Source organism: Macaca nemestrina, chromosome 20, assembly GCF_043159975.1.
Source record: "Macaca nemestrina isolate mMacNem1 chromosome 20, mMacNem.hap1, whole genome shotgun sequence".
In the NCBI taxonomy this organism is placed as follows: Eukaryota; Metazoa; Chordata; class Mammalia; order Primates; family Cercopithecidae; genus Macaca; species Macaca nemestrina.
In genome coordinates, this window is record NC_092144.1 from 54260051 (window position 1) to 54287895 (window position 27845).

A 27845-nucleotide genomic window follows, 5' to 3' on the forward strand; every position below is an offset into this window, starting at 1 on the left:
TGATGTGGAGTAATCATCATCATAATTCAGCCGAGATCACTTTCATCCCCCAGTTGAACTCATGCCCATTTACTTTAAACCTCATTCTCACCTCAACTTTAGAACAACTACTAACCTACTTTCTATATATATTTGTCTATTCCAGACATTTCATGTAAATGGAATTGTAGGGTCTGTGGGTTTTTGTGGCTTGCTTCTTTCACTTACTGTAATGTTTTCAAGGTTCACGGGTGTTGCTGCATGGCTCATTGTTTCATTCCTTTACATTTCCGAATAAGATTCCATTGTGTGAATATGCCACAATTTTTCTATCCATTTACCCATAGGAGAGCTTCTTGGTTGTGTGCAATTTGGGGTTAGTATGAATAATGCTGCTGTGAACATTCATGTGCTAATTGAAACTATGAGTCCTTGTTGGTGGGTGACATCCCTGACCACCCTTTCATGTCTCTTTTTCTGTCTTCATGGCACTTTCCAGGCACAATTCTGCTTTCCCTTGAACTGCATCATTCAGGACTCTGCAAATTCCCTAAAGTAGGAGGAAAAATGACCACGTCCAAGGTGAGTAGGGCTTTCCTCTCTTACTGTTAAAATTCCATCTTACTACTCAGATTGTTCTGTGTTTTTCTCTGTCCTGGGAAGACTCAAGGAGAACAACAGGACTTTGATGATCTCTTGTCGCCTGGCTAATTTTTGTATTGTTAGTAGAGATGGGGTTTTATGTTGCTCAGGCTGGTCTCGAACTTCTGACCTCAAGTGATCTGCCCGCCTCGGCCTCTGCAAGTGCTGGGATTACAGGCATGAGCCACCGCACCCAGCCAGAAAGCCTTCATTTAAAATGTCTAGTAATACTGGGCCGGGTGCGGTGGCTCACGCCTATAATCCCAGCACTTTGGGAGGCTGAGGCAGGCAGATCACCTGAGGTCGGGAGTTCGAGACCAGTCTGACCAACACGGAGAAACCCCGAGTCTACTAAAAATACAAAATTAGCTGGGCGTGGTGGTGCATGCCTATAATCCCAGCTACTCGGTAGGCTGAAGCAGGAGAATCACTTCAAACCAGGAGGCAGAGGTTGTGGTGAGCTGAGATTGGGCCATTGCACTCCAGCCTGGGCAACAAGGGTGAAACTCTGTCTCAAAAAAAAAAAAAAAAAAAGTCTAGTAATACTGAAGATTGGCCAGTCACTTGTGTACTGTCACGCATTTACTTCTCAGAGCAGCAGAATGAGGAGGTTCCTGTTCTCTTCTCCTAAACTCATGAAATATGAGAAACCTGCAAAAAATCACAGAGGCAATCAAGGATCAGGAATCTTAGCCATTCTGCTCAAGTGAAAGAGAAAAATTCTCCATTGAGGGTGTGGTGCCCTGTTGTGTGAGTGTCTGGAGTGCTCCCTTGAGTGATGACATCCACAGGTGGCGCTGCTTCTCTTTGTCCTGCATTGGTGTGACTTCTTCTTTTCCTGGCATCTACTCAGGTGTATTCATCGTTCCAAGTACCCAAGGACAGTGATTACCACAGGTGTTCTTAAAAATCTCTAAACTCCTTCTTATGGCACAAGATGCCTCACACATTGTTTTTTTGTTTTGTTTTGTTTTGTTTTGTTTTGTTTTGTTTTGTTTTTGAGACAGAGTCTCACTCTGTTGCCCAGGCTGGAGTTCAGTGGCGTGGTCTCAGCTCACTGCAAGCTCTGCCTCCCAGGTTCGCGGCATTCTTCTGCCTCAGCCTTCCGAGTAGCTGGGATGACAGGCGCCCACCACCACGCCCAGCTAAATTTTTTTTGTATTTTTAGTAGAGACAGGGTTTCACCGTGTTAGCCAGGATGGTCTTGATCTCCTGACCTCGTGATCCACCCGCCTCGGCCTCCCAAAGTGTTGGGATTACAGGCGTGAGCCACTGCGCCCAGCCCGCCTCACGCATTGTTACCGGAAAAAAATGACAACCTGGGGCAAAGACATTTACCCCTTGGATAGTTAAGGAAGAATAAATCCAGAATAAGAATCTTCTAAAAGGATAAAGAAAATAGTTCAAACAGATTGGAACAAAGAACACTAAAAGGCAATTGTAAAAGAAGAAATAGAGATGGCAAAAGTGATGGTATTCATTTATAATAATAAGTGAGAATAATACAATGAATTGTTCTTCCTAATCAGATTACCAAAACCATGGGAATATTTATAAACTACCCTTGGCCATGATAAGGAGAATTAGGGTATCGATTGGAGAGGTAGGGAAAAAAGTGAGACGAAAGTATGCCATTATATGATGATAATATTAAATGTGGTTATTTTTCACATTTTAATTTTCACGTGAAATTATTTTAAATGAGACAGGAGAGTTAGATGTTCTTACATCTTACTACTTATTATATTATCTTTGCAGGATTGATAATGGAAAATATGTAAAAATATTTATTCTTTAGTGTAGCTAAAAATAGATAATCAGTTCCCTGGAATACTGTGGAACCCTGAAATAGATAATGGTAATAAACAGTAATAAGTAATACTAGCTAGTGTTCATTAAACACTTAGTCTGTGCCATAGACTTTTCAAAATACTGTATATTTCCTTTCTTAATTCTTGAAACTCTGTCATATAAGAACTATTATTCGCAGAGGGAGCAAGGCTTGTAGGCAAACATGTCCGAGGTCACATGGTTAGAAAAGGGCAGACTCTTAGGCTGTGTACTGAGGCATACTGGCTTTTGATCAGGACACTAAATGCTGCAATAAGCATATGTGGTTTGTGCCTTGCAAGTGCAGAAGACACACTACATAGCTGTCTCACACCGAGTACCGTGGAGCAGCTTCACTGTGCACTGTTTACCAACTCGTGTGAGTCCTGTGGGACAGAACACACTCACATGTAGCAGATTACGTGAAGCAGATTTATGACTACAGATTGGCAATAAGGGAGCCCAGAAGCCTGGGGTCCACTGTGAGCCGGCCATCCAGGGCTCAAGAAAGCTACCTTGAGCAGATGGAATCTTGACTGTATGTGCCCCACTTGCACCAGAGCTGAGGCACCCCAGAAGGTAACCTGCCCTTGTTTATATACTTCAGGGTGCCATGACTCGTGGAGAAAAACTTGAAGGACATCCTGCTTCCAGGTGAGAGAGGAACAAAGCCTAGACTGTCAAAGGCAGTTAATTCCTCCCCATAATACTGCATTCCTAGAATAATCTACAGTTATTCTTGACAACTGCAAGGAAGAAAGGGGAGAGAACTGAGTCTGCCCATTTCTAACCATGTGACCTCGGACATGTTTGTCTACAACTGTCCTGCAGTCCATCCCCTGACCTAGATATCCCCCTTAGCCAACTGGTCCATTTCATGTGCCCATCGACCTCCCTAGGCCTGGAGGTGTTGGTTGATCTTGTTAGATCAGTGTAATACCTTGACTGACACAATCTCTGCCAACTTCATGGAATTATAGCTGGAATACATTCCGTGGACCCCAGAGGAGCATGACCACAAGCAGCACGGCCAGACCTTCCTGAAGTAGCAATCCTGCCTGGGTCCCAGTTATCAAAATAAGAAGCTGCTGAAGATACCAAAGAAGAATCATTCAGATGGCCCCAATGTCTGAAGCCAGTGGGCCTGCTTCTGGGTTGCCTCTCATTGAGTTTTTACAGTAGCTATGTATCCAGAGAAGACCGGAGGTGTTGGCAGTCGCAGACCCACTCCTCCCAGTAGGGCTAAAAGCACAGAGTACTTGTGTTTTTTGAACCTTCCTGAGGGAGTGAAGGGATGTTGCTGGGCTCCCGAGGCAGTGGCCGTGGAAGAAGCAGTATCTATCGACCACTGTCTGTGACAGGTGTCTCACCATTTTTCATGGGAATTGACTTGTAGGTGTAGAACATAAATCTGGAAGCTAGCTACAACTCCAGGCAGGTCCCCAGTCAGCCTGGGGCACAGCTTTAGCCTTCTTGCCCAGTGGTACATCTCGCTCCCAGGGTGAGATCTAGGGGCACCCCCGGCATGCCCAATGTTTAGGATCTAACAGTCTGCCAGCTTTCCAGGCATGACATAGCCACCCTGTATCTGGGTCACCCTCCAAACCATCCACAGAGAAAGCCATAAGGCTCAGGTGCACACAACACCCATGCCCTTGTTTGGCTGTTCTGTGACCCATTTGTGGGAATGGGGACATTATCTTTTGCCAGCCAGAGCTCATTTTTGGCACAGTTGCATAAGGTCAGTTCCCCGCGTATGATGTTTATGCGGCCCTTACAGAGAGGAATGCCACTCATCCAGTTCTGGTTTTCATTATATGGAACATTTCTCATCCAGGTAGTCAAAGGAACATGGTGTGAGCAAGCACAGTCCACTGTAGCTTTGTTGAGGTTGTGTGATTCTGTTGCCTTACACCAGTTACCACTGGGCCCTCCAGCTCTCTCTCATGTGGCAGGTGCCAGGTCCTGACTTGACAAGCCAGGGTTATGGAGCTGTTGGTGTGCACTGTGGCATGAGGGATGCTGGTGTGGTTTACCATGGTCAGGATGAGAGGGTCACTGTGGTTGGTGATAGAATAAATCCAAGGTAGCAGATGGAACACTTAACCAGGTGACATAAGGTGACTGCAGCTTGAGATAACTTAAGGAATGTGCTGTGCTTCCAGGCCTCTGCTGCCACACCCTTGGGGAAACAGCAGATTAATACCTGTTGGATAGGGGGCTGGCTGAGGTGGTGTAGCGACCCAGTCTGTCCCTGTCCTGAGGCTACTACCACTGTAGACATCCATTCCCCTGGTTTTTTGGCCAAGACTTTCCTGCCTGAGTTGTTCAGTCAGGAAGGAGGTCATGTCCTGTACAAAAAGATATGCCTGATAGTGCCAGCCACCCAAATGGGAGGATCAGGTGTCCCCAGTACCATCAGAAGGACCCTGATACCCCCTACAGTGTTCTGTGGTCTCATTCTTCACCACTGTGGGATCCTGTAGAAGTCAGGGGATGTTCAGGGAAGCATCACCTCCAGATTAGAGTCAGGAGGACCTTTGTCGGTTACTGTGGTGATCTGAACCACAAACTACCAACAGGATGTGCACTATAAAGGGGAAAAGGAAAAATAATTATTGGGAATACTGAGATTGGGGTTTCACAGCCACAGCCTCATCAACCGGCTGCCAGGTTGGGCAGATACTGACTGAATTGCTCACTGTTGCTGGGACTATTAGCAAGGTTCATTGAAACCTATATACCTGTAGCCCAGGATGCAGCATTTAGACTCCTAGGGGGGCTACATACCAGTAAACTCAATGAGTTCACTAAATAAGACCACAGCACTTCTCCATCGTTGGACTTCTGATGACGCTTGGGACAATCAATGTGTGTCATTGTCAGGACACAGACTAGAATGAATGGGAATTCTATAAGTTGACCTACATCTCTGAAGATCCAGAAAAGCTTTCCATTTTTTCCCTTGACCTCCTCAATGTTGCTTCTCTCCCAGTAACCATTGGTTGTGAGATTGAGGTTGCATATGTTTGATGCTGTAGGAGGCAGTGACCTTCAAGGATGTGGTGGTGGTCTTCACTGAGGAGGAGCTGGGGCTGCTGGACCTTGCCCAGAGGAAGCTGTATCGAGATGTGATGCTGGAGAACTTCAGGAACCTGCTGTCAGTGGGTGAGGACAGGCATCTTCTATAAGGGAATGTCAGGTCCCAGGAGTGGTTTTGTATCCTAGGGTGTTCAAGTTTAAGTGTGCAGTGGGAACCTAAATTTCCAGTAAGTGTTACCCTGATATTATCTAGAATATGTTGGGATTAAGCATGTGATTTTGCCTGTTTACAGGGCATCAACCATTCCACCGAGATACTTTCCACTTTCTAAGGGAGGAAAAGTTTTGGATGATGGATATAGCAACCCAAAGAGAAGGGAATTCAGGTAAGAAGCAAGCAACTGTGTGTCCTTGTTTGTGACTTCCATCTGTTTTACTTCTGTGCGTGTTCAGCTGCATCACCTTGTTCTAAATGGCCAAACATCTTTCCTGGATTATTATAACCTCCTTCCAGCTGGTGGCCCTGCTCCGTGCCTTCCCACCCTGACATCTGTTCTCCTCATGGCGGCTAAAGTGATCCTTAGGACCTGGATGTCAGATTGTCATTCCTCAGCTTAAGAGCCATTCTGGCTTCTTATTTTTATGAAAGCCTCTTTAAGTGGCTTCTAGAAACCCCTGTGGTCTACTCTTCATTCTTCACTGCCTCTTCACTACATCTCCCATACTCTCCCTCTTTCTCTATCTTTTCTGGCCACCTTGTCATCCCTCTTGTTTCTCCATCCTGCCAAGTACACTGTATCACCTGTTGCTGGTACCCAATGACCACGAACTTAGATGATTAAATAAGAAGCATTTATTATTTCTCTTTTCTTTAGGCCTGAAGTGTAACACATCTCACTGGACAAAAATCAAGCTGTCTTAGGGCTTTGTTCCTTTCTGGATGTTCACGGAGAGAAGTCTTCATTTGTTTTACCAGTCCCTAGACACTGTCCACATTCCTTGGCTCTAGTTTCCATTCCTCCATCTTTGAAGGCAGCTACATTGCATCCTTGACCATTCTTCCAGAGCCACGTTCCCTCTGCCACTCTTCTTATGCCTATGTCTTCCACCTTTCAGGTCCCTTGTGATTGTATTCATCACTCCTGCATGATCCAAGTTGACTTTCCTACTTTCTGCTTAGCTGATTAGTGACCTCAATGACATCTGCAGCCTTAATCTGCCTTGCTGTGTAATGTTTCAGATTCATAGGTCCTGAAGGTTGGATGTAGACATCTTTCAGGAACAATTATGTTCCCTACTACAGAAGCTTCTGCCACAGAGCCCTCACTTGCTTTTGTCTCTGACTGGAATCCTCTGTCCCCACAAAACTTACTGACCCCCTCCCTTAGTTTATGCAGGTCTCTGCTGAGTTTTACTATCATGGGAGAGGTCATCTTCAAGCACCCTATTGAAAATACCATCCTATCTTTACTTGGCCTGCAAGTATTGTGTGTCATATGCTTTTGTTTACTGGTAGATCACCTATTCCCTTTCAAATATAATCTCTACAAGGTGTTTATCTGTTTGTTTATGACTGCATTTTCAGTGCCTAGAATAGTTCTAGTACATGGAGGGATCTATAAATATCTGGTATCCTGATGAACGAATTAATGGATGGGGGGACTTCACTGTCTGTAGGAATCATGGAGCTAGCTAATAAGTAATACATGAACCAGAGTGAATGAAATATATTAGTCCCTTGGAAGCCATAGGGATTTGATTTCAGGACCCCACATGGATACCAAAAGCCAGAGATGTTCAAGTTCCTGATATATGTGGAGTATTTGCCTATAACCTATGTACATCCTCCCATATACTTTAAATCATGTTTAGACCAGTTATAATACCAAATGCAATGCCTACCTGTCACTTCATTCACAAGGATTCAACATAGGACTTAGTTTGTGAGAAATTCCGGTTTTGCTCTTTGGAACTGAAATTTTTTTCCCTAAATAATTTTTAAGCACTGTTGGTTGAATCCATGGGTGCCAAACCCATGGATATGGAGGGCTGATTATATATTGCAGAACAGTTTTTTTTTTCCTCTGTGGATGACTGCTTATCCATTTTCAACTTTCTTAGGTTTCCTTGACATGACTGGTTTTATGTGTGTGCAGTTAACCCATGTCCTGTGGAAACTTCTAAGCATAGCATTTTTTTTCATGACGACGCTGAGTAATATGCCTTCCCTGGGACCTACCCTGGAGCTTTCCATAGGGAGCACATTTATATCTGGGAAGAAAGTCTTTTTGAATGAGGATTTCCAGCTACATTTCCTTTGAAAGATTTACCCATTTGCAGCCCATTTGCCTTTTCCAAAGTCGGTCTGCACTTCACTGCCCCCAGGTTCCTCCTTCCTTCCCTTAGAGGGGGAAGAATGAGGATGAGAAGACGCAAGTTATGTAGCTGAATGTTGACTCTGTTTCTGGTCATCTTTCTTCAAAAATGTGTATATTTCCTCATCTTTACATTATGCAAATTTAATTGTCAAAAAGTTAAAAGGACACAGATTTTACAGGCTTTTTGTTTATTTTGATAGATTTATTTTGAACTGGTATATTTTGAACTGGTAAGCGGTATGACCTGGAAGGAATTGGGGAATTACTTTCTCAAAATAGAAACATCCTGAGAGACCTTCCCTTCTCCTTAAAGACCTCTTATTTATAAGTCACAGTGTATTAAATATATCCCTGTACTGATGAGAGGATTATTCCCTTGACCGTCTTTGTGGGCGGAAACTGCAGGGTTTGTTTCACTCAGCCCTCCGCTGTCCACTTCTTGCGGGAGAGAGCATGCAAGTGAGCGAGTGCCAGAACTGGAGCAAATGAATGCTGGAATTGGCTGGTCGCTCCTCTCTGGTGGGAGCAGGCTCTGTGCATGCCCCACAGCAGTGTCCAAGCATGTTACAACCCGTGCTGTTTCAGCTCTGCCATCTGGGGATGGCCAAGTGCCAGCCAGCTCAGTGGAGCTTCAGAGTAGCTGCCCCTGCCCTCTTGGCAGCTGGGTTCTTGTCCAGCATCCAGGAAGAACCAGGTCACACGAACTGTGTGAAAGGTAATGAATAAAGAAGACTTTATTGAGCAGTAGGTGGCTCTCAGCAGAAAAGGAGGCTGGAAAGGGGATGGGAAAGTGATCTGTTTCTGAAACCAGGCCACTTGTGGCTAGAACGCTCTCCAAAGCCACACCTTCTGAAGTAAGCCAGATCTATCTATAGTTTCCAACACTCAGTTGCTTCTCTGCTTACTGCTCAGCAACTTGTATCCTTGCCACTCAGCTGCTTGTGTTGCTCTGCCAGCTGAAATCTTTTATGGGCATAGGATAGTGGCAGGCAGGCCAAAAAAGCAACATTTGGGCAGAAAAATGGGGTCATCTGTTTCCACTTAGGGCCGAGGTTCTAGGCTTAAGAGTGGAGTTTGGCCAGGAGCCCAGCCCTTCTCTGTCACCACTGTACACCGATAGGTATCCACTTACCTGTTAATATTTTCCAAGATTCAACCTTTGGAACTTAACTCTCCATCAGAAAAATTTACCTGATTCAGGACTTGGTAATATCCTGACAAAGGTTTGAACATTTTGTGAGCATGAACCATAGTAAGAAACACCTTTCAGTATAACCTGGACATTTTTCATGCGTGTAGATGTATGTGAGTGACTAGCTGACATTTCATTAACGATACCTTTCCTGCTTGTCTCCACGCTGTGATAATTTTCATTCTGGTTCCTTTCTATAAATGTCTATTGCAGGTTTTAACTTTATTTCAGCTCACTGATATGTAGTCTTGAATATAAAAAGTTATAAAGGCCTGTTTATCTACATTATAGGCTTTCTTTTCATTCCAAGTGATTCTTCACATCATTGATTGTCTGATCAAGAGCATCCTCCTTTGTGGACCCCTGGAAGGACAGCCTTTCAGATTCCCCTCAGAACTGCAGTTGTCTGTACTCTTTCAGATAACCAAGTTACTGTCCATATCAAAACAGAAAAGTAAGATTAAGTATTTTATACGTGTCGTGCAAAATTCTTGCATAGGAATACTTTCGATTTGTAGATATAAACACTCTAAGGTGTTTGATGTTTAGTATCATGAAGGGTTAAACTAAAAAGTTTAATGGGACATTTTACAGAGAACTGCTCTCACTTCACTCCAAGTGCAAATTCAGGAGTTTTTCAAAACTACCTTCACTTTCAATAATTTCCTAGAAAGACTCTCAGAACTCACTGGATGCATTTATTCTCACAGTTACTGACATTTACAGGGAAAATATGCATATTATAGTTAGCCAGTGGGGAAAACCAAGTAAGACAGAGTCCAGTGAAGCACCAAATGTGGATCTCCTATTGTATTCTCACAGTAGAGTAGGGCATGTTACATACCCAAAATTAGCATGTGACTTAGACACAGGGAACTACCAATCAGGGAAAGTCAACTGAGTGCTGGGATCAGAGTAATTATTGGGGCTCCATTACACAGCCATAATTGGTTGGTTGATTCCTTTGTGGTTATTTAGTCTTTTGGTCCACTGGTTCCCTGTGACCTAAAGCCCCACGTTAAATCACATTGTTATTTTTTCTGATATGGGGAATTCCACCTGCCATTTCCCATCCCCCAAAGCTGTGGCTAGTCACAACCCTAAATTATATTATTTCACTATCAAGAGTTACCCAAGATTTGCCCCCAAGCAAACAGAGACACTTTCCTCAGGCATGCCCCTTCAAGATCCTACAGATTATCTCTCAGATACTGAGGACAAAGTCCCAACCTCTTTTTAGTTAGGTTAACTTCTTTTCTTATTTTTAAAAATGTTTTTTAAGCCACCTCATACAAAAAGGAAGGTTAACTTCTTTATAAGGAAATACAATATACAGGTAAATATACAAAGTATTTATTGTTACTGCTTTGCCTTAGAGTTCCTTTTGATTCATATTTCATTGTGTACATAATAGTTTAGTAATTTATCATGTAAGATTTCAGACTGAGTTGGAAATTTTAATAGTAACAGGTTAAATGTATGTGTCATATTAATTTTTTATTTCTATCAAGGATTTTATATTTGAGATGTGGTATCGTTCTTTCTTTGTCCTTTTCCTTTTCCTTTTCTTTTCCTTTCCTTTCCTTCTTGTTTTGAGACAGAGTCTTACTCTGTCGCCCAGGCTGGAGTGTAGTGGCACAATCTCGGCTCACTGCAACCTGTGCCTCCTGGGTTCAAGCAATTCTCTTGCCTCAGTCTCCCAAGTATCTGGGATTATAGGTGTGTTCCACTACACCTGGCTGATTTTTATATTTTTAGTAGAGACAGGGTTTCACTATGTTGGTCAGGCTGGTCCTGAACTCCTGACCTCAAGTGATTCGCAGGCCTCAACCTCCCAAAGTGCCTCAGCCTCCCAAAGTGCTGGGATTGTGGGTGTGAGCCACTGTGCCCGGCAACATGGTATGGTTTTAGATTGCTCTCATGCAAACCAGAAACCAGGGTGCACTTGGAAAACAAAAACTGAATGTTCATTGAAGTTTCATACCATGTCCTAAGTGTGAACTCTTAAAAACACTGAACAGGGCATAGCTTGTCCTGATCTCTTAATTTTGTATTCTGATAGGAGGCAAGATCCAACCTGAGATGAAGACTGTTCCAGAAGCAGGACCACATGAAGGGTTGTCCTGCCAGCAGATCTGGGAAGAAATTGCAAGTGATTTAACCAGGCCTCAAGACTCTACCACAAATAGCTCTCAGTTCTTTGAACAGGGTGATGCCCACTCCCAGGTTGAGGAAGGACTATCTATAATGCATACAGGACAGAAACCTTCCAATCATGGGAAGTGTAAACCATCCTTCAGTGATGTTTCCATCTTTGATCTTCCTCAGCAAATACACTCAGCAGAGAAGTCTCATTCCCGTGATGAGTGTGGAAAAAGCTTCTGTTACATCTCAGCACTTCATATTCATCAGAGAGTCCACCTGGGAGAGAAACTCTTTAAGTGTGATGTGTGTGGTAAGGAATTCAGTCAGAGTTTACATCTGCAAACTCATCAGAGAGTCCACACTGGAGAGAAACCTTTCAAATGTGAACAATGTGGGAGAGGCTTCAGATGTAGATCAGCACTTACAGTTCATTGCAAATTACACATGGGAGAGAAACATTATAATTGTGAGGCATGTGGGAGGGCTTTCATTCATGATATCCAGCTTCAGAAACATCAGAGAATTCACACAGGGGAGAAGCCATTCAAATGTGAGATATGTAGTATGAGCTTCCGTCTTAGGTCAAGTCTTAATAGGCATTGTGTGGTCCACACAGGAAAGAAACCAAACAACACTGGGGAATATGGAAAAGGCTTCATCGGTAGGCTGGATTTGTGTAAGCATCAGACGATCCACACAGGAGAGAAACCATATAATTGTAAAGAATGTGGGAAGAGCTTCAGACGGTCCTCATATCTTTTGATCCATCAGCGAGTCCACACTGGAGAAAAGCCATACAAATGTGACAAGTGTGGGAAGAGCTACATTACTAAGTCAGGTCTTGACTTGCACCATAGAGCGCACACAGGAGAGAGACCTTATAACTGTGATGACTGTGGGAAGAGCTTTAGACAGGCCTCAAGTATTTTGAATCATAAGAGACTCCACTGCCAGAAAAAACCATTCAAATGTGAGGACTGTGGAAAGAAGCTTGTACACCGGTCATACCGTAAAGACCAACCAAGAGACCACAGTGGAGAAAATCCATCCAAATGTGAGGACTGTGGGAAGCGCTACAAGAGGCGCTTGAATCTTGATATAATTTTATCATTATTTTTAAATGACACGTAAGTGTTGTACATATTTAAGGGGGAAAATTTGATATTTAAATATACGTATATGATGTATAATGATCAAATCAGTGTAATTAGCATATTTATCACCTCAAACAATGATCTCTTCTTTGTGTTAGGAAAATTAAAAATTCGTTGTTCTAGCAATTTGAAAATACATCGTTGTTGATGATAGTCACCTTTAGTGCTGCAGAACAGTAGAACTTCCTCCTATCTACCTGTACTTTTGTATCCTTTAGCCAACCTTTGGCCATCCCACCTATCCCCTACCCTTCCCTGCCTCTAGAGCCATTGTTCTCACTACTTCTATGAAATCAGCTTTTTTTTAGCTTCCACATGTAAGGACAGTTGGTATTTATCTTTCTTTGCTTGGGTTATATTGTTTAACATAATGTCCTCCAAAGCTCATCCATGTTGCCACAAGTGACACAATTTTGTTTCTTTGTTATATCTAAAGAGTATTTCATTGTGTGTGTGTGTGTGTGTATGTGTATATATATATATATGCGCCACCTTTTCTTCATCTATTGATAGACACTTAGGTGGGTTCCGTATCTTGGCTATTGTGAGTAGTGCTGCAGTGAACATGGGAGTGCAGATATCTCCTCGGCATACTGATTTCCCTTCCTTTGGATATACCCAGTAGTGTGATTGCTACATCACTGGAAATATTAGGCCTCAGAGGCTTCACATAGGAGAGAAACCATGGAAGTGTGGCAGAATGGTATGTGCTTCATTCAGACTTTAACTCTTCATCAGTGTCCACACTGGAAAGAAACCTTAGTAGTGTGATGTGTGTGATAAAGCCTCTACTCAGTCTCACTACAGTCTCATGTGAGAGTTCACAAAGGAGAGAAACATTAAAATAAGAGGCATGTGGTAAGTGTGAGTTCATATCTTGTCATTTATCACAGAATCAATGCTGCTGATAGTTTTCATCTGGTCTTATGGGAAGTAAAACGTTTGTTTAAAGTTAGTGTTTCAGCCATAGCTCAGCATACCCCAGTGGTCATGGGACTGTCATAGCAGAGAATGCTTGTAAGTCGTGCTGCAGGGTTTCAAACAGAAGTTTGACAATTAGTTATTATTCAGGAGACAGGCCTTAGTATAAGAGTTTATTCACACACTTTCTTTTTTTTTTTTTTTTTTTTTTTGAGACGGAGTCTCACTGTGTCTCCCAGGCTGGAGTGCAGTGGCGCGATCTCGGCTCACTGCAAGCTCCGCCCCCCGGGTTCACGCCATTCTCCCGCCTCAGCCTCCCAAGTAGCTGGGACTACAGGCGCCCGCTACCACGCCCGGCTAGTTTTTTGTATTTTTAGTAGAGACGGGGTTTCACCATGTTAGCCAGGATAGTCTCGATCTCCTGACCTCGTGATCCACCCGCCTCGGCCTCCCAAAGTGCTGGGATTACAGGCTTGAGCCACCGCGCCCGGCCTATTCACACACTTTCAAAACACTAATGAATATGTCGAAGTTGATGACCCCTAGAATGTCAGCCACGTGTCTTTGTATTTTTGCTGCATCCTTACATCGCTTGAGTCTGGAAGATTGAGGTTGTAGTGACCTATGATAGTGCTACTGCACTCCAGCCAGGGCAACAGAGTGAGACCCTGTCTCAAAAAAAAAAAAAAAAAAAAAAAAATTAAATAAATACCTTTGTGTATTTCTGGACAAGCATATCTGTTTTTCTGGAATTTTTTTTTGAGTGTACATACATAATGTGTTAAAATTATATTCTTTTTTTTTTTTTTTTTTTGAGATGGAGTCTCGCTGTGTCGCCCAGGCTGGAGTGCAGTGGCCGGATCTCAGCTCACTGCAAGCTCTGCCTCCCGGGTTTTTACGCCATTCTCCTGCCTCAGCCTCCCGAGTAGCCGGGACTACAGGCGCCCGCCACCTCGCCTGGCTAGTTTTTTGTATTTTTTAGTAGAGACGGGGTTTCACCGTGTTAGCCAGGATGGTCTCGAACTCCTGACCTCGTGATCCGCCCGTCTCGGCCTCCCAAAGTGCTGGGATTACAGGCTTGAGCCACCGCGCCCGGCCTACAATTATATTCTTATTTTCTTCAGCAATGAATATTTGCTGGAATTTTTCTATTTTATAATTGTATGCATTAGTTTTAGATTTCTCAGTGAACATCAGAAACCCCACCTCTACAAGAAATACAATAATTAGCCAGTTGTGGTGGTGTATGTCTGTAGTCCCAGCTGGAGACTACTGGAGAGGCTGAGGTGGGAGGATCACTTGAACCCAGGAGGCAGTCATATAGATAAATGGAATAGAATTGAGAATCCATAAAGAAACCCATACATCTAAGGCCCCTTGATTTTCAAGAAAGATCCAAGATTACTTTATGGAGACAGAATAGTCTTCAACCAATACTGCCGGGACACCTATACACAGACACACAACATAATGAAGTTAGATTGTATCTCACACTACACTTAAAAGTTAACTCAAAATTCATCAATGACCTAATGTAATAGCTAAACTGTAAACGTAGAAGAAAACATAGAAGTAAATCTTCCTTTTTATTTGGAATGGATTCTTCAATGAAACAACATGAGCAAAAGCAAATAAAAATACAAAAATGGGACCTAAGTTTTAAAAAATGCTATGCATACATGAACATTGTCAAGAACATGAAAAGACCATATGGCATGAGTTCTATCCAAATTATATAAAGAATTCTTACAACTCAATAACAGAAACCACCCAGTTAAAAAAATGGGCAAAGGGCTGGGCGCAGTGTCTCATGCCTATAATCCCAGCACTTTGGGAGGCTGAGGTGGGCAGTTTACTTGAGGCCAGGAGTTCAAGACCAGCCTGGCCAACATGGTAAAACCCTGTCTTTACTAAAAATACAACTAGCTGGATGTGGTGGCCTCCTGGGCTCAAACCATCTTTCCACCTCAGCCTCTTGAGTAGCTGAGACTACAGGCACGTGCCATTGCCTCTGGTTAATTTTTGTATTTTTTTGTAGAGATGAGGTTCCTCCATGTTGCCCAGGCTGGTCTCAAACTCCTGCACTCAAGTGATCTGCCCACCTCAACCTCCCAAAGTGCTGGGATTACAGTCATGAGCCACTGCACCCAGCCTAAAAAATTTCTAATTTTTATGGGTACACATATAGAGTATGTGATACAGGCATACAATGCATAATAATCACATCAGGGTAAATGGGGTATCTGTTACAAGCATTTATCATTTTTGTGTGTTAGAAACAATCCATACTCATTTAGTCATTTTAAATGTACAATAAATTATTGTTGACTGTAGTAACTCTGTTGTGCTATCAAATACTAGATCTTATTCATTCTATCTAAGTATATTTTTGTACCCACTAACCATCCCCACTTCCCTCACCACTAACCTTACCTTTCCCTCCCTCTGGTAACTAACATTCTGCTCTCTGTCTCCATGCATTCAATTGTTTTAGTTTTTAGCTCCTACAAATAAGTGAGAACATGTGAAGTTTGCCTTTCTGTGCCTGGCTTATTTCACGGAACATAATGTCCTCCAGTTCCATCCATATTGTTGCAAATAACAAAATCTCATCATTTTTGTGGCTGAATTGTGGCTCCATTGTGTATATGTCCATTTCCTGTATCCATTCATCTGTTGAAGGACAGTTAGGTTGCTTCCAAATTTTGGTTATTGTGAATAGTGCTGTAATAAACATTGCAGGGGAGGGTGCAGATATCATTTTGATATGCTGATTTCCTTCCTTTTGCGTACATACCCAGTGGGATTGCTGGACTGTATGGTAGTTTCAGTTTTAATTTTTTGAGGAACCTCCATACTGTTCTCCGCAGTGGTTGTACTAATTTACATTCCCACCAACAATGTGCAAGGATTCCCTCCCTCACTCCTTTCACATCCTCACCAACATTTGATATTGTCTATCTTTTGAATAAAAGCCATTTTAACTGGGGTGAGATGATATCTCACGGTAGTTTTGATTTGCATTTATCTGATGATCTATGATGTAGAGCACCTTTTCATATACCTGTTTGCCATTTGTATGCCCTCTTTTGAGAAATGTCTATTCAGATCTTTTGCTCATTTTTAAATTGAATTATTAAATTTTTTCCTATTGGGTTGTTTGAGCTCTTTACATTCTGGTTATTAATCCCTTGTCAGATGTATAGTTTGCAAATATTTTCTCCTATTGTGTGGGTTGTCTCTTCACTTTGTTGATTGTTTCTTTTGCTATGCAGAAGCTTTTTAACTTGATGTGATCCCATTTGTCCATTTTTGCTTTGGTTATCTATGCTTTTGGGGTATTACTCAAGAAATCTTTGCCCAGACTAATGTCCTGGAGCATTTCCCCAATGTTTTCTTGTAGTAGTTTCATAGTTCGAGGTCTTAGATTTAAGTCTTTAATCCATTTTGATTTTATCTGTGTATATGGTGAACAATGGGGTGAAGTTTCATTCTTCTATATGTGGATATCATGTTTTTCTGGCACCATTTATTGAAGAGACTGTCCTTTTCCCAATATATATACTTAGCACCTTTGTTGAAAATGAGTTCACTGTAGGTGTAGAAATTTATTTCTGGATTTTCTAGTTTACGCAGTGCTAAAAAGAATGTACTGTACATGAAGTGATTTCTAGGATATGTTGTTACATGACCATAGAAGAGTTAGAAACAAGCTTTCTTTTAAGTAGTAATGGAAAATAAGAAATCTACACACATTGATATGGTTTGGCTGTGTCTCCACCCAAATCTCATCTTGAATTATAGCTCCTATAATTCCCACATGTCATGGAAGGGCCCTAGTAGCAAGGACAGATAGAAGAGTGACTTTGAATAGAATGGGAGGCAGGTTTGCCCTAAGCTATTTCCAGCTTGAGGTTTCCTTAGTGATTTTGGGGGCCCAAGATATTTTCCTTTCACAATACTAAGCAGTTTAATTTCTCTGGAATGTGGCGTTTCCACGTCTAAAGAATATTAATATGAAAACTTTAAAGTGGGAAAATAGGTTTTCCAGGAGGGCAATTGGCCCTCCATATTGGCTCTTGACAGGGCAGGAGCATTGCCATCTTGGACAATCACTGCCATTTTAAAGTTCACCTTGATCAAAAACTGCCTAAATCCAAAGGGCATCAGCCTAATGGCTAAGGCCGGCATGACCATAAACCATAAATGACATCTCCAACCAGAAACATTCCAACCATAAGATAAACCCCTCCCTGACCAGAGACATGCCAGCCCTGAGATAACCTCCCTTCCACTGGAGAGATGTCAGTCCCAAGATAACCTCCCCTCCAACCAGAGATATTCCAACCCCACAACAGACTTCTCCCCAACACAGAAACATTCTAAGCCTGTGATAAGCTCTCTCACCCTAAAGTCAATACTCTTAGTCTGTAAGAGACTGTGCTCCTGACGGCAATCGGCCAGAAGCCCCTCTCAGGTTTATTCTCCAAAACGAGCCTGTCTTTGACTGTTGAGCCGCTTTTCGTGTTTCTTTTCTCTTTCTTTAATTCTTACAGCCCTCATAAACACTTAAACTGTGGTTGTTTTTCTTGCCAAAGCAGTGGTACAACAGTGTCTGGAGCAGGGGCTGGTGCCCCAGGAATTGCCTGTCCCAAACCATTTTTTCCTGGCCCATTATTTAAGCTCTTAGATTTAGCTCATACTGTTAGCGTCTAGTATATTAGCCTTTCAGCCATCTCCTGACCGCTAACTCCTTGAAGATTGTATCTCCTTGCTTTGTTCTCTTTCAGTAACACTCCTGTCATCATGGCAGGCGTGTAGACTTCAGGAATTCCTGTCTATTCAATATTTTCTCTCGAGGACGCAGGGAAAGGGAAAGACCACTCTCAGGGTCACAGTCCATATTCCTCACCAGGCGCTAGGGTATATGGAATTCATTCCTCGTGGGCATTGCGGGAAGTCTAGTCAAAGAGCACCGCGGAGTTCCAGGCTTCCCGCTGGAGGGTGATACTATACAACGTCTCCTTTGGCATTCAAGGAAGTGTAGCGCCGGCGATCCGTCGAATGACGGGCAAGTTGGCGCAGGGCGGCGTATCCGGGGAATTCTGGGAAATGTAGTCCACACGCTGCGCCGGGTAGGGGGCACTTCCGCTCCCGGGGGGTGAGGTTGCTGCCGTGCATTTCGGTGGTAGTTTTGTGTCAGTTGTGTGTCTTGTCGGTCCTTCTCAACATGTCCCCTTACGATGCGGGCTCGCAACCACCTGGAAGTTGACTAAGAGGAGAAGGAGCCTCGTTGGAAAACGGAGGTTTGAAGGTGCAACAGCCGCTCTTTTCTTTCTTGTCCGCGGAGCCTTCTTGGTCTTGGGGTTGTCCTCGCGTCCCCGGAGATGAGGCTGGGGGTTGGGACTTGGTTGGGACACCGCCTGGTTTGAGGGTTTTGGGGGCTCTCAGCTCGCTCAGCCCACCTCCCTCCATCCCACCTGTGAGGCTACTTTCTCACAGTTTAGGGTTGGGATGTTATTAACCTCCCTGTACCTCCCACTGCTGTTCTTTAAAATGGGGACTTTAGGACCATCCTAATGAAATCGTTTTGGGAACTGGAAGAGGTAACACAAATGAAAGCCTTAAAGCAGTCCTTCCTTTAGTGACTGGTGGTCTCTTCTTAGTGTTAATTTCCCACGAAGCCTATCAGGTCCCCGGGTGGGGTCAGAGCTCCAGCTACAGGGACCCCCGCCCTTGTCTCTGATTCCTGCAGGACGCTGGGTGATCCCGGACGCTTCTGACCTGTTTTTAGGAAGGCGAGGGTTGTGTCCACTTCCACGAAGGGAGAGGAACATTTAACTTTTATGCGGGCCGGCAACGCGGTCAGGGTGTTTCACAGCCTTCTCCTTCCCCAGCCTGATTCTCAAAAAGACCTGCAGGGAGGGACTTCTTGGCTACCAAAGCTCTACGTGAGTGGTCCTTGGCTTTTTTTCTTTTACAGAGATGCTCACCCCAACCAAGAGTGTAGGATGTGTCCTCAGGCATGGGTGGTGATAATAATTAAGCCTCAATTGGTAACTTTATTCCAAGGGCTTTATAAAAATAATCACATTTTCGCCACACCATGGCTCTGTGGAGAGGTACTACTTTTTTCCGTTTTAAAGATGAGTCAGATACAAAGGAGCAGGAGTTATCTGCGCATAGTCACCTAGGTAGTAAGAGGTGGATCTGCGGTTGAAACCTGGGCATTACAGGTCAGAGCCTTAGTTGATAATCTTGTGGATACATTCTCATTGAGGCAGAGGAACTGGCTGGAATCTGGTGGGGAAAGCAAGTTAGGACTTGATTGAAGGGACCTCGAGAGCAAGGCTTATGGGCTTGGACTGTTCTGGGAGTTTGTCAGCTATTTCATTCATTACAACTATTTCATTTGTTACAAGTATTTCACTTGTTATGCAACGGTATCATTGTGGAGCGTTCAGAAATTGGAGAAATATGAGCAGTACAAGTTTATAATTACCCATGAATACAGCATGTAAATATAGTAACTGTTAAACTTCGAATGCATTTCTTTTTAGTCTTTCTTTTGGTATATTTGCATATTTATTTATAAACATTTAAAGAAAATTTTATAATTTAAAAAATGTGTTTTCCCTTGTGTGTTTAACTATGGAAATTTGGAAACACTGCCAAAAGGGAAATTAACTAGTGAACTGCCATGTTATATCATGCTCATCCTAATTTATCTCATTGTTATCTAATTTTTTTGTAAATGTTTCCTGATATTGGCCGGGCGTGGTGCCTCACGCTTGCAATCCCAGCACTTTGGGAGGCCGAGATGGGCGAATCACCTGAGGTCGGGAGTTTGAGAGCAGCCTGACCAACATGGAGAAACCCCATCTCTACTGAAAATACAAAATTAGCCAGGCATGGTGGTGCATGCCTGTAATCCCAGCTACTTGGGAGGCTGAGGCAGGAGAATCACTTGAACCCGGAAGGTGGAGGTTGTGGTGAGCTCAGCTCGCACCATTATACTCCAGCCTGGGCAACAAGAGCTAAACGCCCTTCTCAAAAAAAAAAAAAAAAGTTTTTAACACTTTATTTTCATATCATTTGAAACCTATAGAAAAGTTGCAAAAATAGTATTAGAAATTCTCATATACTCTTTACCCAAATTTTCCACGTGTTTACATTTTTCCTGTTTGCTTTGTTGTTGCTCTTCAGCCAGACACCACCAGGAACATACCTGTAGCCAGACAGTTGCTTGTAGCTTTCTGCAGCAAGGAAGCCCACATTTCAAGATAATTGTGGGGTGTCTTGGTAAGAGGTGTTTAGGAAGGGCTGGTTATAGGGTTTCACATAACATGCTAGATACTATTAGATATTATACTAGCTAGGCATGGTGGCTGTAATCCCAGTACTTTGGGCAAGTGGATCACTTAAGGCCAGGAGTTTGAGACCAGCCTGGCCAACATTGAGAAACCCCATCTCTACTAAAAATACAAAAATTAGCTGATTTGTCCACTGTGAAGTTACTTTTTTAAAATTTGAGGTGGTGTGCGCCTGTAATCCCAGCTATTAGGGAGGCTGATGCATGAGAATCATTTGAACCCAGGAGGCAGAGGCTACAGTAAGCTGAGATGGCGCCCCTGCACTCTGGTCTGGATGACAGAGTGAGACTCTGTTGCAAAAAAATAATTAAATATTATATTAAATAATATTGTTATCTATTACATATCAGATAGATCTGTTAAAAAGCGACTAATAGTAGTTGTAGTGTTATTTATTAGATAGTGTTGGATACCATATTACATAACATTGTTATCTAATCTGCAGCTTCCATATTTAAATTTGTTCAGTTTTTAAATTTTGGTCCTTATAACTATCCCACTTTTTACCTGCAGCCCCATTCAAAGTTGAATTTTATGCATTGTCTTTGTTGTCACATTTCTATACTTTTCTTTAATCTAGAAGGATTCCACAGCCTTTGTCTTTTACATGCATGGTTTTTTGAAGAGTATAGGCAGTTGTTTTATAGAAAGACATTCATTTGGGGTTTATCTGATAAATTTCATGTTTAGGTTTAGATTATGCATGGTTGGTAGGGATACCATAGTAGTAGTGAGGTGTCCTTTTCATTGCAACATAACAGTGTCCAAATGATGTTGGTTTGTCCCTTCTGTGGGGAAAAGAAAGAGAGATCAGACTGTTACTATGTCTGTATAGAAAGAAGTAGACATAAGAGACTCCATTTTGTTCTGTATTTGAGATGCTGTTAATCTGTGACCCTACCCCCAACTTTGTCCTTGCAAGAGACATGTGCTGTGGTGACTCAAGGTTTAACGGATTTTGGGCTGTGCAGAGTATGCTTTGTTAAACAAGCGCCTGAAGGCAGTATGCTTGTGAAAAGTCATCACCCTTCTCTTAATCTCAAGTACCCAGGGACATGTACACTGCCAAAGGTCGCAGGGACCTCTGCCTAGGAAAGCTAGGTATTGTTCAAGGTTTCTCCCCATGTGATAGTCTGAAATATGGCCTCGTGGGAAGGGAAAGACCTAATCGTCCCCCAGCCTGACACCCGTGAAGGGTCTGTGCTGAGGAGGATTAATATAAGAGGAAAGAAGGCCTCTTGGCAGTTGAGATAGAGAAAAGCATCTGTCTCCTGCCCATCCCTGGGCAATGGAACATCTCAGTGTAAAACCAGATTGTATGTTCTATTTACTAAGATGGGAGAAGACCGCCTTAGGGCAAAAGGTGGGATGTGCTAGGGACAATGCTGCTCCTTATGCACTAAAAAGGTTTATGGAGATGTTTGTATAGGCATATCAAGGCACAGCACTTTTCCTTAAACTTATTCATGTCACAGAGATCTTTATTCATATGTCTTACTGCTGACCTCCCTAGATGATCCTATTATCCTGCCACTTCCCTTTTTCTAAGATGGTAAAGATAATGATCAATAAATACTGAGGGAACTCAGAGACCGGTGCCAGTGTGGGTCCTCTGTATGCTGAGCGCCAGTCCCCTGGGTCCACTTTTTCTTTCTCTATACTTTGTCTCTGTATAGACTTTCTCTGTCTCGTTTCTTTTCTCAAGTCTCTCCTTCTAGCTAACGAGAAACGCCCACAGGTGTGGAGGGGCAGGCCACCCCTTCACCTTCACTGGTGATCTCACTTTTGTTCACTTGGCCAAGATGAAGTCTTTCAGATTTGTCCACTGTGAAGTTACTTTTTTTAAATTTTGAAAATAATAAAGTTTCTTATGGGGAGATACATTATTAGTGGACATTCTACTGTAAAGATGAGTTTCCATTTCTCCCCCATTTATTTATTCCTTTATTCACCTATAAATATTCTATAGATATGGACTTAGAATTCATTCTTACTGATTTCAGTGACATGCAGATTAACAATTATTTTTTCCAATTCTGTCAAGATATATTTCACATATAGCTTTCATCCATTTCAGGCATATAATTCAATGATTTTTAGGAATTTTGTGAAGTGGAATAACCATCATCATGATTCAGTTTAGATCATTTTCATCTCACGTTTGGACTCCTTGTGCCTATTTACAGTTAAACCTCATTCTTACCTCAAATGTGAAGCAACCACGAATCTACTTTCTCTATTATACATTTGCCTATTCTGAACATTTCACATAAATGCGATCATACAATCCATGGCTTTTTGTGACTTTTTGTGTCTTTTGTTTAACATGTTTCCAGGGTTCATGCATGTTATAGCATGAGTCAGTACTTCATTTTTTTAAATTTCCAAGTAAGATTTCATTGTATGGATAGGCCACAATTTGTCTGTCCATTTACCTGTAGGAGGGCATTTTGGTTGTGTGCAATTTGGGGTTATTATGAATAATGCTGCTGTGAACATTCAAGTGCTAATTCACAATGCATGTTCATGTTGTTGGGCGGCATCCCTGACCACCTCTTCGTGTCTCTTTTATTGCCTTCCATGGCACATTCCAGGCACAATTCTGTCTTCCCTTGAACTGCATAACTGAGAACTCTGCAAATTCCCCAGAGGAGGAAAAATGACCATGTTCAAGGTGAGCAAGTCTGGTCTCTTTTGCTGTTCAAATTCTGTTTCGCTACTTAAGATTGCCACGTGTTTTTCTCAGTCTTGGGAAGACTCAAGGAGAACAACAGTTATTTGTGCACCTGCTGTGTGCCAAGTGCTTGCTTGTTTCTTTCGTGTTCAATTTGCATTTGCTTTTGGTTTTGTTTACCTTTACCATTATTTGTGTTATGAGTAGAAATTCTCCCATTTCACTGCATCTCTTCTCACTAATTAGGGGTTTTTATTTTCTCATGCTATTCCTCATGTATATTCATAACTGTATTTGTATTGATACTTATCTAATTTAAACTGTGTTCTTTTTGTTTAATATTATGTAATGTTCACTATTTATGGTTGCATCATGTTCCATTGCATTGATGCTCCTTTTTTTTTTTTTTTCCTCGAGATGGAGTCTTGCTTTGTCACCCAGGCTGGAGTGCAGTGGCGCAGTCTCGGCTCACTGCAACCTCCACCTCCTGGGTTCAAGCAATTCTCCTGCCTCGGCCCCTTGAGTAGCTGGGATTACAGGCACCTATCACCACGCTTGGCTAATATTTGTATTTTTAGTAGAGACGAGGTTTCACCATGTTGGCCAGGCTGGTCTCGAACTCCTGGCCTCAAGTGATCTGCCCGCCTCAGCCTCCCAAAGTGCTGGGATTACAGGTGTGAGCCACCACACCCACCAATGTTTCTTTTTAACTACTTTATACACAGGCACTAGGAGCTCAGTTTTGAAAGGGTACTTTTGACATGTACCATGTTGGCTGTTTGGTAGATAAAATATCCACATGTGGCACAGCACAGCAGGCTGTAACTGTGGCTTCACAGAAGAATTTCTGGAGATTTTCACATAGGAAGAGCTAGCTTTTGTTTTCCCCATGCTTAAGTCATGCATTGTGTATTTTATTTACTGGTCTTTTCTTATTCCTTTATGTATTAAGGAGTTTGACCAAAATGATAGGTAACTTTAGTTTCAAATGTCCATGATATCAGAAGATTCTCTAGTCACTGTGTTCTGTTCCTTTGTTTGTTCCTCAGAACAGCTGGATGATGCAATTCTCAGCCTCATCTTCCTCTTAAATATGTGAAATATGAGAAATCTGCTGAGGTTCAGAGAGGAAACCCAGGGTTGGCATGTTAGCTATTTTGCTAAATTGAAAGAGAGAGAGAAGAAAGAGGATTCTCCATTGAAGGACCTGTGCCTTCTGGTATGGGTGTCTGGAGTGCCCTCTTGAGTGATGACAACCATTGGTGACATAGCTCCTCCCTGACCTCTCCCCAGGGGACCTCTTCTCTTCCTGTTGTGTCACCTCTTCAGGTACACCTAGTACTCCAGGCACCAAAGGACAGTGATTGCTACACTCATTATAGAAAATCTTTACATTCCTAATGGCAAAGATGGCTTACAGAGTGTTACCAGGAAATACAACAGCCTAAGGTGAAAATATTTACCACTTTGGTATCTAAAAAACACACACTCCAAAATAAGAATCTTATGTACAAAATGGAGGAAAAAAATCAAAGGAATATGAATAAAGGACATTAATCCATTAATTGGTAAATTTTAGAGAAGAAATAGAAGTGGCCAGTACACGTTTGAAAAGGTGATAGTATTATTTATAATCAAATACATGGGATTAATAAGGTGAATTATTCTCAAATAAGAGTATCAACATCACAGGAAATTTGATAATCTGCCTTTGGCTATTTTAAGAAAAACCAGGGTAACATATCCCCTTGAAAGATTTTGGAGTTTGACAAAAAATTGGGATCTGGCATACATGATCACAATTTTGAACATTCTTATTTTTTGACACTGTAATTTTCATTTGAAATTATTTTATTTTAGTTTATTCTTATTCTTTTAGAGACAGAATTTTGCTCTGTTGCCTAGGATAGAGTACAGTGATGTAAGTGTAGCGCACTGCAGCCTTGAACCTCTGGGGTCCAGATCTCCCTGCCTCAGCCTCCCAAGTAGCTAGGATTACAGGCACGCATCACCACGACTGGCTAGTTTTTAAAATTTATAAAGATGGTGTCTTGCTGTGTTGCCTAGGCTGGTCTTGAACTCTTGAATTCAAGCAATCCCCCCACCTTAGCCTCTTAAAGCACTGGGATTACAGGTGTGAATCACTGCACCTGGTTTGAAATTATTTTATTTAATTAAATTAATTAATTTATTATTTTATGTTATTTCTTTTTAGAAACAGAGTCTTGCTCTGTTGCCCAGGCTGGAGTGCAGTGGCACAATCTTGGCTCACTGCGGCCTCCACCTCCTGGGTTCAAATGATTCTTCTGTCTCAACCTCCCAAGTGTCTGGGATTATAGTCACGTGCCACCATGCCTAGCTAATTTTTGTATATTTTGTAGAGACAGAATTTTGCTATGTTGCCAAGGCTGGTCTCGAACTCCAGAGCTCAAATGATTTGCTTGTCTCAGCCTCTGAAAGTACTGAGATTACAGGCATGAGCTACCATACTGGGCCAAAATTATTTTCAATAATCAGACAGGAGAGTAAAGTCCACATAACATGATTTTCTTAGCAGGATTGGTAATAATGAAAATGATATAAAATTAAATATTCATTATTTAGAATAGATAATGATAGATCATCAGTTCCCTGTAATACTATACCGACATGAAATGAAATAGATAACTGTAATGAAAGTTATAATAAAAAATCCAAAGAAATATGAATAAAGGACATTACCAGCTGGGTGCGGTGGCTCACTTTTTTTTTCCTAGCACTTTTGGGGGCCGAGGCGGGCAGATCATCTGAGGTCGGGAGTTTGAGACCAGCCTGACCAACATGGATAAACCCTGTCTCTACTAAAAATACAAAACTAGCTGGGCATAGTGGTGCATGCCTGTAATCCCAGCCACTCAGAAGGCTGAGGCAGGAGAATTGCTTGAACCGGGGAGGCAGAGGTTGCCATGAGCTGAGTTTGCACCACTGCATTCCAGCCTGGGCAACAAGAACGAAACTCCGTCTCAAAAAAAAAAAAAGAAAAAAAGGTAATAAAATCAACTAATGTTAATTAAATACCTAGTCTGTGCCAGAGACTTTCCCCATTTATATTCTCTTGTTTATTCCTGGAGAAAATTGATGTGACAGTCTTTATACAGAAAGGAAACAAATGCACGCGGGAAAACTTATCCAAGGTCCCGTGGCTGGGCAGGCAAAGGCACAGAGCCTTGGGATTGAGCCTTGTGAGGGAGCACACACGCTCAGTGTGATCATAGGCACACTGGCTCTAGATCATGACATTCAATGCTGCAATTAATATATGTAGTTTGTGTCTTGAATACAGAGGACCCACTCCATAGCTGTCCCACACGGGTCACTGTAAACTTGTTAGTTTGGCAGATACTGAAAAACATGGGCCGGGTGCAGTGGCTCACGCCTGTAATCCCAGCACTTTGGGAGGCTGAGGTGGGCAGATCGCCTAAGGTCAGGAGTTCATGACCAGCCTGGCCAACATGGTGAAACCCCGTCTCTACTAAAAATACAAAAATTAGCCGGGCATGGTGGTGGGCGCCTGTAATCCCAGCTATTCGAGAGGCTGAGGCAGGAGAATTGCTTGAACCCAGGAGGCGGAGGTTGCAGCGAGCTGGGATAGTGCCACTGTACTCCAGTCTGGGCGACAGAGCAAGACTCCATCTCAAAAAATAAAAATTAGGAAAAAAAAAAAGAAAAATGATTATATCCAGGGTTCAAGTACAAGAGAGAACAATGGGCATTATCAAACAAAGTTGGGACTGAATTGCTAAATGTTACTGGGGCAACTGGCATGATTCATTGAAACCTATATATGCGTAGCCCAGGATGCTGCATTTTGAGTCCTAGAGGGTTACTTACAAGGAGACTCAGTAAGTGCACAAAGTAAACCTATAGGACTTTTTCATCATTGGACTTCTGGTGGAGCTCCGGAAAATCAGTGTGTGTCATTGCCAGGATACAGACAGAATGAATGGGAAATCTGTAAGTTGACCTACATCTCTCAAGATCCACAGCAACTTCTCACTCATCCCCTTCACCTGCTCAGTGCCACCCCTCTCCCAAGAATCACTGGTCATGACATTGGGATTATATATGTTTGATGTTATAGGAGGCAGTAACCTTTAAGGATGTAGCTGTGGTGTTCACTGAGGAGGAGCTGGGGCTGCTGGACCCTGCCCAGAAGAAGCTGTATCGAGATGTGATGCTGGAGAACTTCAGGAACCTGCTCTCAGTGGGTGAGCACAGGCACCCTCTGTAATGGAATGTCAGGCCCCAGGAATGGCTTTGTACCCTAGGGTGTTTGTATTAGTTTGTTCTTACACTGCTAGGAAGAAATACTAGAGACTGGGTAATTTATAAAGAAAAGATAGGCTGGGTGCGGTGGCTCACGCCTGTAATCCCAGCACTTTGGGAGGCTGAGGCGGGTGGATCACTAGGTCAGGAGTTCGAGACCAGCCTGGCCAATATGATGAAACCCCATCTCTACTAAAAATACAAAAATTA

General features: G+C 42.6%; 1 protein-coding gene across 11 annotated transcripts in view; it reads left to right on the top strand.

Moving 5' to 3' along the window:
• LOC105463827 (zinc finger protein 284) overlaps positions 1 to 27845 on the top strand; it is a 71429-nt gene that overhangs the window by 33897 nt on the left and 9687 nt on the right. For 5 of the 11 annotated variants that reach the window (XM_011711179.3, XM_011711176.3, XM_071087061.1 and 2 more), the window contains 5 exons: positions 479 to 561; positions 5493 to 5619; positions 5787 to 5879; positions 9374 to 9517; positions 11126 to 12812. In XM_011711179.3, coding sequence (XP_011709481.2) covers positions 479 to 561; positions 5493 to 5619; positions 5787 to 5879; positions 9374 to 9517; positions 11126 to 12339 — 1661 coding nt within the window. In that variant the 3' untranslated portion in view covers positions 12340 to 12812. Of the gene's footprint in view, positions 1 to 478; positions 562 to 3501; positions 3813 to 5446; positions 5620 to 5786; positions 5880 to 9373; positions 9518 to 11125; positions 12813 to 18356; positions 18598 to 23250; positions 23331 to 24384; positions 24660 to 27450; positions 27578 to 27845 lie in introns of those variants that run through there. The other 6 variants (XM_011711184.3, XM_011711183.3, XM_071087065.1 and 3 more) reach the window with 6 other exon arrangements.